Here is a 15,412-nt window from a genome sequence, read left to right on the forward strand (position 1 = left end):
ATTGATTAGGACAAAGTTGTATGGCCCCGTTAGTTTAGCTCTCTACTTGAAAATGACACAGCTTAACTATAGATGTACTGGGTTATAAAAATGACAGAGAAAAGCTTGTGAGTAGATCAATTCCAATTGTCCTGACTAATGTAGCATCAGCTTAAACTTGGTAGAACAATATATGTACTTTTGCTTTTTTCTCCATTCTAATCCACTAGATCACAGGCGGCTTAAATTTAAGGGAGCATGCTATTGTCATTAGAGAAGTTCATAGTCTTATTCTGAGAAATATAATGAATTATTTCTCCTCTGTATTTACTGCATTCTTTAGGATGTCTGATCTTAACTGACGACCTCTGCCTGACTAGGAGTTACACTTGCACAACCTACAGGTTTTTAAGTCTGCTCTTGTCGGGCTTGATTGGATGAGAACTCTCGTGAGGATGTCTCCTCAACCAGAAATAGATCCCCAAGTGCAATTCCTCAGAAGACAGACGTTCAAGGAACCCAAGAAAAGATTTTATTTAGATCAATTATGGATAAAAGGGGTTTACAAAGAGCAGTCATTGATTTGACGAAATCCTTGGATTCCCTCTTGAAATTGTCCTTTCTTATCTCTTTAGTGCTGAGAATTTAAAATGTCTAGGAGACAGACCTCTTCTGAATGTCATAATGTGCCCTCCCATCTCCTTAACTACTTTTTATAAGATTGGAATCTCCTAAAACCTAACCTCTGCCTGCCTGCCTTCTCCTGAAAAGGCTGTCAGAGCAGTGACATACTTCAGTGGGTGGGCAGAGAGAAGCTAGAGGAATATCTACATGGTGAGAGGTGTGTCTGTGTAGTTGAAAGAATAAAGAAGACAAGCTTGCAACATTAAACATATCAGAAGAATGTAACGGCTTAATTATAAAGGTCTCTAAAGATGATAACTGAAAATGTTCATAAATCTGTCAAAGCACTATAAGATAGGTTTAAAAAAAAAAGAGGAAGAAAAGAACTTGCCAAGTCAAAGATTTCACTGATGATATTTTATTTTTAATGCCTCTAAAATTAATTCACTCCTAAAAACCCAGACAGCATTTCTTAACAAGACGGCCTAATGCATGCCTTATTGACAACCCTACCTTAAACTTGGGACCATGGGCCATTAGCATGAAGGCACCATAGAGTCAATACAGCTTACCAACCTCATTTTACAGATCGTGGGACTGCCTGCCGTACACCACGCAGTGTTTGCTTCAGTTTAGTTTTGGTGGCCCTTCTTTGCCATCAGCACTGTAGGAGAAAAAGAATTTTAAGACATTCTATTTGAAGTGCATCTCTTTGAAGCACTAATATATGGATTAAAATGTCATTTTGAGACCTCAGGGATATCTAAAGGTTTTTTTATTTGTTTGTTTTATTTATTTATTTTTTTATTCCAGGAGTAGCTTTGTTTTCTGGTTGCTGCATAGATAGATTGTGGCCCTTGAATTCCATTTACCCTCAGGACAGGTGCCTTTGGCTTTTCCTTTATGTGTGGGCTTCTCAAGTTAATTACCTCCTTTCAGTTGTTCCCATTGGCTTACAGGTAGCCAACCCTGCTTGGGAAAAAAGTGCAGTGATTTTGATAAAGCACCTAGGGGGTTTTGGACATCATTTACAATAAGTCTGGTTCCCTGGCCTTTATTTGCCCTGGGAAAGAAAACTTGATTTATTTTCCACTGTTCTTCATACCTACCTCAACTCCCTACACCCAGGTGGGTGAGGAACAATATCTGTGATCTCTATATTCCTAGATATGTCATATTAGGCAAGTTATGCTAGATAAATAATTACATAACCACAATATAATGGCTAATATATATGGAATGCTTACTATGAGCCAGGTACTGCGTTAAGAGATTTATATATATATCACTTATTCTTTTAAATATCTAGTTTAAAGATGAGAAAACTGAGATTCAGAGAGGTTATACTGCTGGCCCAGTGTTACACAGCTAGCCAATACCAAGGCCAAGATTTGAACCCAGAATTAAAGTCCAGTTTTTTAACCATCAAGGGTTTTCTTTTCACACTGACATGGGTTCTTGCTTCTAAGAATAATTGTTGACAAAGTAAGGTTTTTGAGAGGAAAGTTATTTTAGGGTTTTAAGTTCAGATCCATCATATTTAAGTTTTTCTATGAAAGAAAAAAAATTGGATATTTTATTTAAGAGGTTTTACATATTATAAGATTGGAGAGGACTGCCAATGACCAAACAGCTGTTCACACTTCCAGCCTGTTCTGCACTTCCAGAGCATTTAATCTTAAATAATGTGTGTGCAGATGATAAACCCCATCTTTCTAATTTGGGAAGGAGGGGAACCACTTCCTGCATTCACATTGTAAGTGGAGGAGACAGATTGAAGTTCATTAAAAATGAGATTAGAGAGCAATAGTAATCAGAATTATTTTTCTTTAATATTTATTTGTTTCCTTGTCCATAGACTAGTCTAAATATTCAGAGAAAAGATTTAAAGTCAAGGTGGGTGTGAGAAGTACAAAATCCAGTTGTGCAACATAATTCTCTGATTTCTGTAAATTAAGAATAGGGAAAAGAAGCCTTAGGGACTATATATGTATGTTCTTCTTAGGGTAGATAAGCTTAAATGTTATGACATTATGATTTAGAAAGTGCTTAAGATTCTCACATCAGGGAAAATGGCAAAATGCCATTTGCAAAGTAATGTGAAGCAGTTCTTACATTTCATTTTTCTTATTCTCATCATTGAGTGATGTCTATCAGTGGCCTGGTAGGTATGGGGGCTGTTAAGCCATTCTTCTGTCTTAAATGCTACACAGCTAGCACAAAAGAACTCTTTAGTATGCGTGATAACAGAGTGTGACCTTTAATTTTCAGAGTACTTCTGTATTTTGTTATCTGCTTGTCCTTGTTGCTTTTCATTTCTAGCTGCTGATTTTTGATATCATATTCTCGCCTCTTTGCATTAGCAACCCCACAGCATAGAAAAGCATAGAGAAGAATGTGTAAACCACTGTTTATTTCACGTAGGTAATGAGAGCCGATGGTCACCAGATTATGTTCATTTCTAATTAATCTGATGGCACGATATCCAAAACAAAGTTTTGAATGTAAGTAGCTAAAAGGAACAAGAGCTTCTTCAAGTCTTTGTATAAAGGAATGCTAGATAACTTCCTGTAGTCCCACATAACACAGGGACATAAAGGAAGGAATTTCTTAAGCCAGTTAGAAACGCACTGAGCTTCTAATTTCTTCCCCAAAGCACTGTTGAACTCTGCAGTAGATGGTCCATGGCCTTTCACGCCCAGCATCACAGCAGTCTCTCAGGAAGATATCGCTTAACTGAATACAAAAGCCTGCTGTTTCACATAAGGAACCAGGGTATCATCTGAAGCATTAGTCACACAGGGGGCATTGCCCAACATGAGCAGTCTGTGCTCTCTCTGGCTGTGTAAGCTACGTGGGCTGACTGCCAGGGCACTCAGGCTATGCCGCCCTCTCTTGCTATAGCTTTGCTTAGATGCTACATTTAATTTATAGAGAAAGCTACTTTTTTTAAAAAAAAGGAAATGGTATGAGTAAAGTTGAAATACCTATAAATATAGTATTAATAATGAATTAAAACTTGAAAAAGATTCTCATAATCCCTCCATCCTACACAAATATTTTTTTATTTTTGCATGTTGTCCTCAAATTTTTGCCAACGTGCATCATATTTTATTTAGTAGTTTTAACACTGTTACATGTTTCACTGTGCATAGCATAAATATTTTAACCATTTTTATTCATATTTTCAATTAGTTTGAGATTAAATATATTCTATTAGAAAATGCATTTATTTTAAAAAAAGATGTAGAGGTGTATAGCTTTATGTGGTTAAAGAAAACAAGCAATTATCAATCTTTTTGGTTTAATACCCATATTACAACACATTTTTATCTTCTTAATATTTCAACAAAATTTAGATTTTTTGTGATCTATAAAATCCTTTATGTTCTCTCAAACCATCTTGTCTTTTAAAATCCATTGTTCTTTCTGAACTTCTGTGGCAACTACAGTTTAAATGGTGGTTAATTGTATACTTATGCCAAATTATCTATTATCTTAAACTTCCATTTAACTTTCCTCATTTTCACTTCAACTCCCCAAAGTGTGAGCTCTTCACCAATAATACCTATCTAATGCATTGTGTATGCTTGATACAGTGCTTTCAAAGTTGTCAGCCAGTACTTATATCAACTTCATTGAGTCAGACTGCATTCCCAATGTCAAGCTAAGATATACTAAGGAAACAAGGAATTTAACTATTGGAACTGGAAAGGAAGGTGAAGTATTTTGAGGACAGGAAATACATCAATGAAGAGTAGATGTTAATAGATGTATGCCTTGGGTGATTGATGAGTGGAATAAGAGGACTGGACCCCTGGATATGTGTAAAGGAAAAAGCAGATGTAAGAGAGGGACAAGGAGGCAAAAAGAAAATGTGAAGTCCAAGCAAAATTCACTTTAACATGTTGCAGCATTCCATCCCTCTTCTCACAAGCTAATAAAGTACAGTGGTCTTTTGATTTATGACTAGAGCTCTCTCTCCTTTTCCAAGTTGCCTCTGAAGAAGGTCAGCATCAAAACACCTGTGAACTTGGTGTATTATTATGCTTGGAGCTTGTCTTCCAGGTCAGAGGTAAAGACAAGGATTGCCTGGAACATTTCAAGTCTTCTTCTTCTTTTTTTTTTTTTTTAACAGATCAGTTGTTTAATTAGGTTTCTCAAAAGAAATTTAGAACTTCATTTTGTGAGGATAAAACCTGTTTGTGAGAGCAAACACAGAGCAGAGATAGCCCTGGAGCTGAGGGACAGCTTTGATTTTTGGCAGAATTTGTGAGTCTACAGCTTTCTGATCAATCTTGCATTGCTCTGTAATCTCGTATTTCTCCTTCTCAGTGTTGAAGATCTCCCCCTCCTGGTGCCTGGGCTTGTGCAGCTTCTTCTTCTTGAAGTAAGCATCAGTGAGATGCTTGGGGATTTTCACACCACTGCTATCAATTTTGGTGGAGGTGGCGATGACAAATTTCTGGTGTGTTCTACACAGGGGCACTCGATTAAGGGCCAGAGGTACAGTCACAAGTAGCAAGCCACTGCTCAGCTGCTTCAGGAAAACCACCCTGTTGCCTCTGTGGCGCCCAGTGAGGATGATGAGAACGGTCCCAGGAGTGATGCTGGCCTGCAGTTTTCTCACATGCTGACTGAAGGGTTTCTTGTCGTGGCTCAACAGCTTTTGAGACATCTTCAGTAGGATAGTATCTAGGCATTTTGCAAAGTTTAACCACTCGGGTACCACCATTCTTGTCATCACCAACTGGTTTTGTGACAGTAGCCATAACTTTCTCCTTCTTTTTCTTTTCAATCCTGGATTTAGCTGCGGAATACTTCCTCTTGTACATGGCCTTTTGGGAATACATGGCTGACCGGAAATACCTGCCAATTCCTCTGACTAGGATAGGGTTTCGGCTGCAGTGGGGCTTCCTCTTCTTAGACGACTTGGCCTTAAGGTTACCCTTCTTAACCTTGCCACCAGCATCAGCCTTCTTGGCTTCAGGTTTCTTTTCCTTGGTATCCGGCTTCTCAGTTTTTTCACCCGCCATCTTGCAAGATGGGAAAAAGGAAGCCATTTCAAGTCTTAAGTGGCTATGAATGACAGGGCATTGTTATGAAAGGAGGAAAATGAAATACTATTCCTTGTTGTGACCTCAGCTGTAATAGATCTTTGATCACTTTACTTATCTTTGCTTCACTATCTTGATCTATAAAATAGGGATGATAAAAATATCCTCCTGATAAATTTTCAGGGATTTGGGGAAGGTTATTGAGTTTGTGCGCCCAAGATGACAATCTTACCCCAACCTTTATAAGGCAGAATCTTTATAGAGAAGACCATTACATTTTCCATTATGCAGGGGGAGTACCATAAGGATTAAGAGGAAGATATGGGACCTTTATGACTCTGGATATTTGAGACTTTGCTTTAAAAACTATTCCATGCAATAGCTTTGGAGTCAAATATTTTTGGTTTTTAAATGGTTCCTCTGTTATGCATGACATGGTACTAGTTGATATGGTACTAGTTACATTATTTCTTTATGCCTCAATTTTTCTGTTTATAAAATAAAAGATACTTATGATCTGGGATCAATATGAGAACTAAATAAAATAACATTTATAAACAAGTAGCATGATGCATAAAACATAAAAGCCACTCCATACATAATTTTTCTATTTTCTGGTGGTCTTGTATTCACATACATACATACCAGTGAACACATATACTAGGTCTCTCCAGAAAGTGCCCAGCCATATAATATGAAAAATAGAGACATTTACTGATGAAGATACAAGAAACATTGTACATAGGACAATGATGCCTTGGTTACCTTCAAAGTAGGTAGCTTGGGACCTCATATAGTTCTCCAGCATCTCTTCCACTGTTCAAAACACTCTGCAAAATCCTTTGTTGTAATTGCCATCAGCTGCCCTGTTATATTTTCCTTAATCTTGTCAATGATTTGAAATCTTTTCCCTTTCAAAGGAGAATTTAGTTTGGGGAAAGCCAGAAATCACATGGTACCAAATCTGGGGTGTAGGGAGGGCTGAGTCACATGGTTGTTTTGATGTTTTGCAAAAAACCCTCTGCAAGATATGTGATATCTGAGTGGGCACATTCATGTGATGAAGCTGCCAATCACTAGTTGCCCACCAGTATGGCCATTTTTGTCATATTGGATCTCTCAATCGACAAAGAACATGGAGGTAAGTATTCCTTATTAAATTTTTGGCCTGGGTGGCATAGTCGCACACCTTCCTAATCAAAAACACAGTTAACATGGTCTTGATCTTGCTGGAAATTTGCCATGCCTGCCTTCTTTGTGTGTGGAGAAACAGGGGACTTCCATTGGGATGACTGGACCTTTGTTTCTGGATCATAACCATAGACCATGACTTGGCTCCAGTTATAACCTTCTTGGGGAAATCTGGTTCATTGGTAGCGTTTTGAATCAAGTCATTAGCAATGGCAGCACAATGTTCCTTCTGCTCTGGTAGCAGAAACCACAGATTAAATTTTACTACAACGCATTTCATGCCAAGATCTTGCATCAAAATCTTGGACACAATAGTTTTTGGAATCCCCAGATCAGCTTCTAGTTCTCGCACTGTCAGTCACCGATCTTTGTTGATTGCAGCCTGTGCACGTTCAACATTCTCAGGTGTTCTGCTTATTGCAGGCCTCCCAGAATGTGGATCACTTTTAACAGATTCTCGACCATCTTTAAAGCTTTTATGCCACCCTTTTGTTTGTGCTGAACTCATTGCATCATTCCCAAAAACCTTCTGAATCATGCAGAATGTTTTCACAGCGGAATGTTCAAACTTAATGCAAAATTTGATGCAGATTTGTTGCTCTACTTGTTCAGTCATTTAAATACCTGAGCACATGTACACATGCTCACTCAACATTGTCTACCACCCCCACTGACTAATACAGTGAAGTCATCATTGTTCACGCATGTGAACTCTCCAGTCCACTCTCCTTGGGTGCCATGTTATGCCAATGTCACACAAACGATTTTCAATATATTAACAATAGCTTGACTTTTTCTGGACAGACCTACCTTATATATCAAAATAGGTAATGTGGCCCCTGCTTGCAAAGGAACCTAGAATCTAGAATCAATTGCATGAAATCATTTCATTGTGATTATAGATACTGCTACAAAGTGTTGGAAGAATGCATAATGGGAGGCTCTAGACTAATTTAATGGGGGGTTGGAGACACAGGGAATGCTTTCTTGACAAACATATAAACTAATATTTACAGGAGAAATGAGTCGGACAGACTCAGACACCTATGTGTGCACACGCATGTGAACAGACAGAGCATTGAGGAGAACCCAGAAAGGCAGAAGACAAAGAGAATGGCACCTTTAAAGATGATTAGCTTGGTTAAAAGAATTTTAAAAAGTCCAGAGTAATTAGAATTAAAGAGTTAGAAATAAGTGGTTCAATATGAAACCAGAAAAGTAGGCGGAAGCAAAATAGATATATGCATGTTACATGTATATCTTAATGATATAGCAAATAATGTAATAAACAAGATACATATTTTCTTTAGAACAGCTGTATTTTTTCACAAGTTTGATCCTTGAAGATTGTCAGTGGTATTCAAAATCCACTTATTTGAAACATTGCCAGCTAAGTTAGGTATTACTCTATTTTATAGTGTGTATAACAATCACGCATAAAGCATTTAGTTGGAAATCATGGTAATGTTGCTTTTAAAATGAGTAATTTTACCGAACTATGTTAAACTTTTACTTCGCTTTATGGGCCCAAGCATATTCAAATGCCAAAATCTCATTTAAATGCAAAAGGTAAAAAAACAGTTTTCTCTGGAAGTATGAAAGATTTTTTTTTCAGACCCCTTTTCTGTTTCCTTTCCCAATGATAACAGCTCAGGAAATAAGAAGCCTTTAAAAGGCGAGTATCTTTGTTTTTATTTTCATATTATCCTGGACAAATGTTGGGTTCATATCATTTCTTTTCCTTATTTTTTTCTGAGGATATTACTATGGCATGTCAAAAACTAACACTTTTATTTCCAAGTGGAAATTATACTTGAGACATGAAGATCTATGAAAATGAAAGGAGAAAAATTACATATTAGCAAAGTTCAAAGAGCTTGTCTCTACTGACCAATAGTCATAAAAACATGGTTATAATTTTATTTCCCTTTGTTCTCTGAGTCTCACCATGAAATTGAATTCTAAGTCAAGGATTTGAGTTTTGTTATTCCTTGCTGCTTACTTTGATTCTTTGAAAATACTCTTGTTTATTTTTAATCTACTGGTTCATACTAAATTAATATACTATAGTATGACCAAATATTATTAGTTATGTGGAAAACTAAACTATTTGAGATTCAATCAAAATAAAAGATGTTACACTGTGAGTCTGAATGATCATTCACAGATAATCATATGTAGCTAAGCTTCCCTCTGTACTTTCTTAAAAAAATAACATTTAAATTGTAATTTTATTTTTTAATGATTGCCATTGATATAAACATCATCTATATAGTCAGTCAACTCATTATTTGCTTAATAGTAACTGTCCCATTCCACAAAATTGTTATCATAGTTATTATTATTAATAGAAATAGAGAGAAAAGTCTAAATAAGGCAGGTGAAGAAAATTGAAGACAATATATTCTTTTTGAATAACTTTGCAGAAAAAGGACATAAAAACACAGGAATGTGTGTGTGTGTGTGTGTGTGTGTGTACATACATACATACAATTAGCTCTCCTACACTTGGCTACAGATATAAAAGCTCAGAGAAAAATGTAGAGCTTTAGAAGAATTGAAAGAAGTCTCAAGAAGACAGAAGAAGAGAGCAAGGCACTGTCAGCCATGAGATGGGGCAGGGGAGGTAGGAAGGTACCTACCTGATCATGGAGGTCCCCCTAAACCTCCTTACAGATTTAAAATTTTATCTTAAAGGCAATGGAAAGGGTTAGACAAGGGGCATAATTTGATGCTGGCTGACATGTAGAACGTGGGTGGAATTTATTGCCAAGAGGATTCAGAGAGCTCTGTTAATACACTGGAATAGTAATTGGACAAGAAATAATTGATTGTCTAGATTTGGGTGGAGTCTGAGGGAATAATGATGATAGTGGGAATGCTCTGGAATGAAAAAAAATAATGAGGAGCCACCTAATTGTAAAGTCATCATTCGAGTTATAACTGTATCAATTGAAGTGAGTGTTGACCAATAAAAAGTCTCTACAGCCAACGGTATGCCTTTTTGAAAAATATTTCATGTTTACTTTTCAAATTATGCACATAGACACATTTATTACATCAAATACATGTAAGCCAAAAACACATATTCATCATAATCACATTGCCTTAAGATAGCCAATATTAAATTTTAGTATACTTTCCAAATATATGTGTATGTTAACACACAAAAGAGAACACAAATCCTGCATACTTTCAAAAATTGAAGATAGGCTTTGAATTTAAATTATTTGTATCCTTGTTTTTTTAATTATAAATATACCAAAACATGGTTCCATAAGATAAAATATTATTTTGTAACAGTTTAATTGTTGCAGAATATAGAGAAATACATATAAATGTTTTATATTAAACTTTATATTTGGTTCTACTTTGATATTTACATTTCAAATTAAAAACTAATATATGAAATATTTTTAGTTATATATACAAAGGACAAATTTATAAAGTCTAAATGATAGTTCTTTTCTATTTCTCTACAACTATGTGACCAATCAGTATAATGGTGGGTTTATTGTGATAAGATAGTGTTTAATGAGACTAGTATAAGAAAGCACTTGCAAATTATTCCAAATATGAGAAAAAACTATTTCTATTATCTTCCTTAGCCAAATGCTCCAGTTTTTAATTTGGGCATTATACTACCACTTGTTCATTTCACCACTGAGCCCTTGTCTGAGCTATTGCCAAAATGTCTTAGCTTAAAATTCCACATTAGTTAATTTTTAAGGAATAAAAAGCTTTTTGCAATATACGTGATTAAGCACTGAGGTGGCAGCTTAGATTCCTTCTAAGTGCTTTAGAAATCAAGAATATACTTATTTATTTGCAAGAATTATTCATGGTCAATTTAAACTGTGTTTCTATCAGAAAATTTTTTTTCAAAGAAACAAGGCTCACACTTAGTTTATATCTATGTGTAGGGACCACTGGTTGTGGCTTGTATTTGTTCTTTAAGCTGTTATGCATTCTTTAGAATAGCTTAATATAAAGCAGATATTTGAGTATATAAAAACATACATATAATTTTTTTCAAATTGTTGTGCATTTCAACATGTTAAGCTTTAAATTAAAGGACACTCAAAGTCACTTTTGTCAAAGCCTTTTCCTATAATAACATATTTGGATGATGCAAGATATATTCTCTTGTGATGTCCAAGTGATTGATAAACTAATTTGTATGGAATATACAAGAACTATTCAGACTCTTTGGTTTCCTTAAATGAGATGAATACAAATTTCTACTTTCTGAATAGGACATAAAGTATGCTAGGCCTATTTTAGATGCTTGAGTGTGCCAAAGACGGTATTAAGTTTGGTGTTCATAAATTACTAATCTGGAATACGAGGTTGAATGTATTTTGAAAACTTAAACCTGTTTCACCTGAACATGTATAACTAGTTAATAAGAAACATCAAAAAGACAAAACCCTGAGATCAATGGTCATTTTTTGTAAAGCTATTATATGCTGTTTAAATTGGTTGTTTGGGTCTGTCTATAACATAAGTTTAATAACCTAGCTCAAATGCAGACTTCTAATTTTCAATTAACATAGGAATAATTTTGTTTGCTAAAATAAAATAAATGAATGAATGACAAGTCTGAAACATGAAATGTTCTAGGTAGAACTTTTTAAAATTCCAAATTTCAAAAAATCATGTGGCAACTGTATAGCTCAAGCTTTAAGTATTAACTTTTAACCTTTGACCTTACAGATTTTAACCAATGAAATGTCTCTTTAAACTTTAAAGGAAACAATGATAACGAGCGCCTGGCGATTGCTAGACAGCGAATTCCATATCGACTTGGTCGAGTAGTTGATGAATGGCTACTCGACAAAGGTAAAAAACATTGATTAAAACTTCAAATAAAAAAATAATTTGAACATAACCAAGTAGTACTTCATTGTAACACTAATAAACATAAAAAATAAATTTTCCGTAAAACTAAATTAAAAACAAATTTAAAACAGTAAAATGTAGATAGTAATATTTGCATACCTTGTATAATAATTTCTATACATTTTTAGACGTACCAGCTGTTTAATAATCTTACCCTGTTAATTTAAGGTTAAAGGGACTGTTAAATATAATCCACTAACTCAATCTATGAAGGTACTCACAGCAAGCATTAACCCAAAATGATAAATCATTCATAGATTATATTACATGTTCCAGCCTCTAAATTATTAACTAAAATACATGTAGTTCTGATATATTTATTATGGTCCTGAAAAAAAAACAAACTCTTGGTTTAAACTCTAGGCATCTTAAATAGTGGGCAATATGGATTGCCGGTCAAAATGAAGTCCCTTTAACGTTTGCAACCTTCTAAGAGCATTTGGGAACAAGACCTAATTAAAAGTGAACTTAAAGTAGTGTGCATGCTTTTTATGAGCAGAGAACAATCTGCTAAAACTGGATACTCAATGTGATGATATTGGGACTGTTGCTGAGGATTGCTGTTTGATGGAAATGAGCCATAATTTCTCCATCGGTTTGTGTATCATTCCTGAAGCCGCTTTTTACATCTGAAGCTATTTTTTTCATTCTGTTTTGTTTTAAGAGACTTGCTGAAAGCCAATCAGACAAAATATTTTTGGAATTTTTTTTGTCTCTGACATACTCAGTGTAAACCATGCATTTCTTTTCAGTGCGATTGCCGGAAAAATAGAATAATTCTAATAACAATGGACTATTGCCTTAAAAAAAATAAACAATTCTAAAGAATAGCATATAGATACCTGTGGCCATTAAGTGAATTATGAAATTTTTACCAAAAAGTTAAAATTAGATATCAGTTGCTATAGATTAGTTTCTACCAGTGGTAATTTTAGGACAAATACTTGAAATGTTAGCTATATTACATTTTTTTAATTTAACAATTTAGACTTACGAGACCAACAATATAAGATCTTAAGGTAAAAGGGAAAGGGATCCACTAAAAATTGATTTACAATACGTATATTTGATTGGTCTTTTAGCAAAAACACTACATTTACGATAAGTTGAGAATTTACAAGTATTTGCCAATGATTATGCATTTCATGGACACCTCATTTATCAGCAATGAATTATGAGTCAAATAGCTCTCTTATAGTTTATTGCTCTCATTATCCACCCCATGAAAGATCTGTTTTTATCATCCTTTGTAGAATGTAGAGTTCACAATCAACATTTTTGCATGTATGTAATATTATTTTTACAGGGCGTCAGCTCACAATCTTCAATAGCCAAGCAACCATAATAATTGGCGGGAAAGAGCAGGGCCAGCCCTTCCAGGGCCAGCTCTCTGGGCTTTACTACAATGGCTTGAAAGTTCTGAATATGGCAGCCGAAAATGATGCCAACATCGCCATAGTGGGGAATGTGAGACTGGTTGGTGAAGTGCCTTCCTCTATGACAACTGAGTCGACAGCCACTGCCATGCAGTCAGAGATGTCCACATCAATCATGGAGACTACCACGACCCTGGCCACTAGCACAGCCAGGAGAGGAAAGCCCCCCACAAAAGAACCCATTAGCCAGGTGAGTGTGAAGATTTCATTCCTTTATTTTGGACCTGTGATTATGAAAGTGGGCTTTTTTTCATAGGTGTTTTTTCTAAAATATGGCTGCTTCAGATCTCAGGCATTATGGCTTCCTTTGAGACTTGCTTAATGTACTCAGTTTAACTATGAAATGTGTATATGCTGTGGTCTTAAGATTTGTGGACTGCTATAAATTGCCTTGTGTGTTTGTTCACTGCTTGCTGGTGGTCTTGATTCCGTAATCTTAGTCAGGCTCAAGCTAAGGGGATTGTCTGCTAATTACATAGGATTTTCACTTTTTAATTTAAATGAACAAGTAAATTAATGAAGCATATGAAAGGCCTTGTTTGTTCAAGCTTGCATTCATCAAAATAAAATAAAAGCAAAATTGAGCAGTTGCCTGAAAAACATCTGTTGTGTTTGGAGGTCTTAAAGTTTTGCATTGGTAGGCAAGTGGCTCTAATGGTGAATGATAGGTTTACTGTATTACTGTCTATAAGGAAAATGTGCTATGAATTTACTTGAGGACAAAAATTCAAAGTATAGTACTTAAAAACTATCTTGGGCTAACATCTTTTGTATGACATGCAGCTAACTGCCCTCACCTAGAATCTATGTCAGTGAGCTTATTGTTCAATGATATCTCTATAGTTTTTGAAAAACGGATTTTTGAAGGTTGAATTTGTACAACTTGGAAGTATATTAATTCAGTCCAGATATACTTACTGACTGCCTAACATGTATCAGACATTGGTTTAAATATTGACATTACATCACTGAAGAACAAGAAAAAAAAAAAAAGAAACTACCTGCCTCATAGAGCTTTCATTTTATGAAAAGCTATCAGAATGCTGTTGAAATGCTATCAAGTGGTATTACATCCCTATTGACCTTTGCTGCCATTGTGGCTATTTCGCTGTTAATTCTTTCAGAACTTTGCATTCTCCCTGGTCCAAGATTGATTGTTTCCTTTTGTTTTGTTTTTAATAGTGTCTTTGATAAGTGCCATATAAAGATTTTCCAAATACATTAGTTTTCTAGAAACGAACATTCTAAAGATTCCAGAATAACAATTATTTTTTAAATTGCTTTTATTTCAAATGTTTGAAACAGACCAAGTGTTAGAATTAGAGAGTAAAAGAAAGTGAATTCTTTTGTATTGGCACCCTATCTACTAATTAATATAAGTTTACCAGAGAAAGAAAAAAAATAGATTCTGATTTTTACTTTGAGGGGAAGAGGAGGAGGAACAGAATAATCAAAAAATCGTAAATTCTGTAAATTTATTAAGTGTAGCAATGAATACATGTATCTATGTGCAGCATTCATTCTCTCTTTCTCTCCCTCCCTCTCTCCCTTCGCCTCTCTCTGCACTCAACCACAAAGTAAAATGGACAATCTAATAGGATGTTTATCAATATATATTTACTGATCACTCTACATGTGCCGTACACTGTTTTGGCACAGGGGGTACATTAGCAACAACAAACAAAAACCCTGCCCTTATGGAATATACATTTTAGTAAGAACGTGTGCTTAGAGCGTAATCATTTTGTTGATTTTCTCTATCTTGTTTGGAGTTATAAGATTGTTGATAATAATACTTAGCGCCTTGGATAAAGACTTGTGACTTTAGACAGATTTATATATGTCTAACAGCTCCTTCTGATATTCTTTTCTAATACTTCTCTGGTGATTAGTTATTGTGGTTTTTGGTTTAATGTTTCTTTAACAATAATCAAGTTAAGGTGAATCAGATGCAGAAGAAATAAGACACAGAGAAATTGATAGGTTATTTCTTTTAAATAAAATCATAAGAGGACATTCTAAGATATTCAGAGTTGCAAATGTTCCCATGAATACTATTTGAAAGAACCAGATATCTTCCTCAGTAGTCTTGTTTCATCATTAATGAAATTACAGTTGCCTAAGTTCCTTGGTAAACCAGATGTATCCCCAAATATGGAAAAAAATGATCAGCTTTCTTTTTGTGTTTTTTATCAATTAACAACTGCTATGTATTAAGAAATT

The 15,412-nt window shown here is 35.0% G+C and overlaps 2 protein-coding genes across 9 annotated transcripts in view; one reads left to right on the forward strand and one right to left on the reverse strand.

The window, feature by feature from the left end:
* The window catches only part of NRXN1 (neurexin 1), a 1,065,318-nt gene that overhangs the window by 922,423 nt on the left and 127,483 nt on the right, over nt 1-15,412 (forward strand). For all 8 annotated transcript variants that reach the window (XM_054575454.1, XM_054575455.1, XM_054575456.1 and 5 more), the window contains 2 exons: nt 11,604-11,693; nt 13,060-13,379. In XM_054575454.1, the coding sequence (XP_054431429.1) occupies nt 11,604-11,693; nt 13,060-13,379 (410 nt within the window). The remainder of the gene's footprint in view (nt 1-11,603; nt 11,694-13,059; nt 13,380-15,412) is intronic.
* Nucleotides 4,728-5,643, reverse strand: LOC129072065 (60S ribosomal protein L6-like). Its single transcript, XM_054575465.1, is given in 2 exon segments — nt 4,728-5,276; nt 5,278-5,643. Coding segments are annotated over 2 exon segments (864 nt in total). The 5' UTR covers nt 5,640-5,643; the 3' UTR covers nt 4,728-4,774.

Source organism: Pteronotus mesoamericanus, unplaced genomic scaffold, assembly GCF_021234165.1.
Source record: "Pteronotus mesoamericanus isolate MK-2021 breed Mesoamerican mustached bat unplaced genomic scaffold, CSHL_Meso_final contig_291, whole genome shotgun sequence".
In the NCBI taxonomy this organism is placed as follows: Eukaryota; Metazoa; Chordata; class Mammalia; order Chiroptera; family Mormoopidae; genus Pteronotus; species Pteronotus mesoamericanus.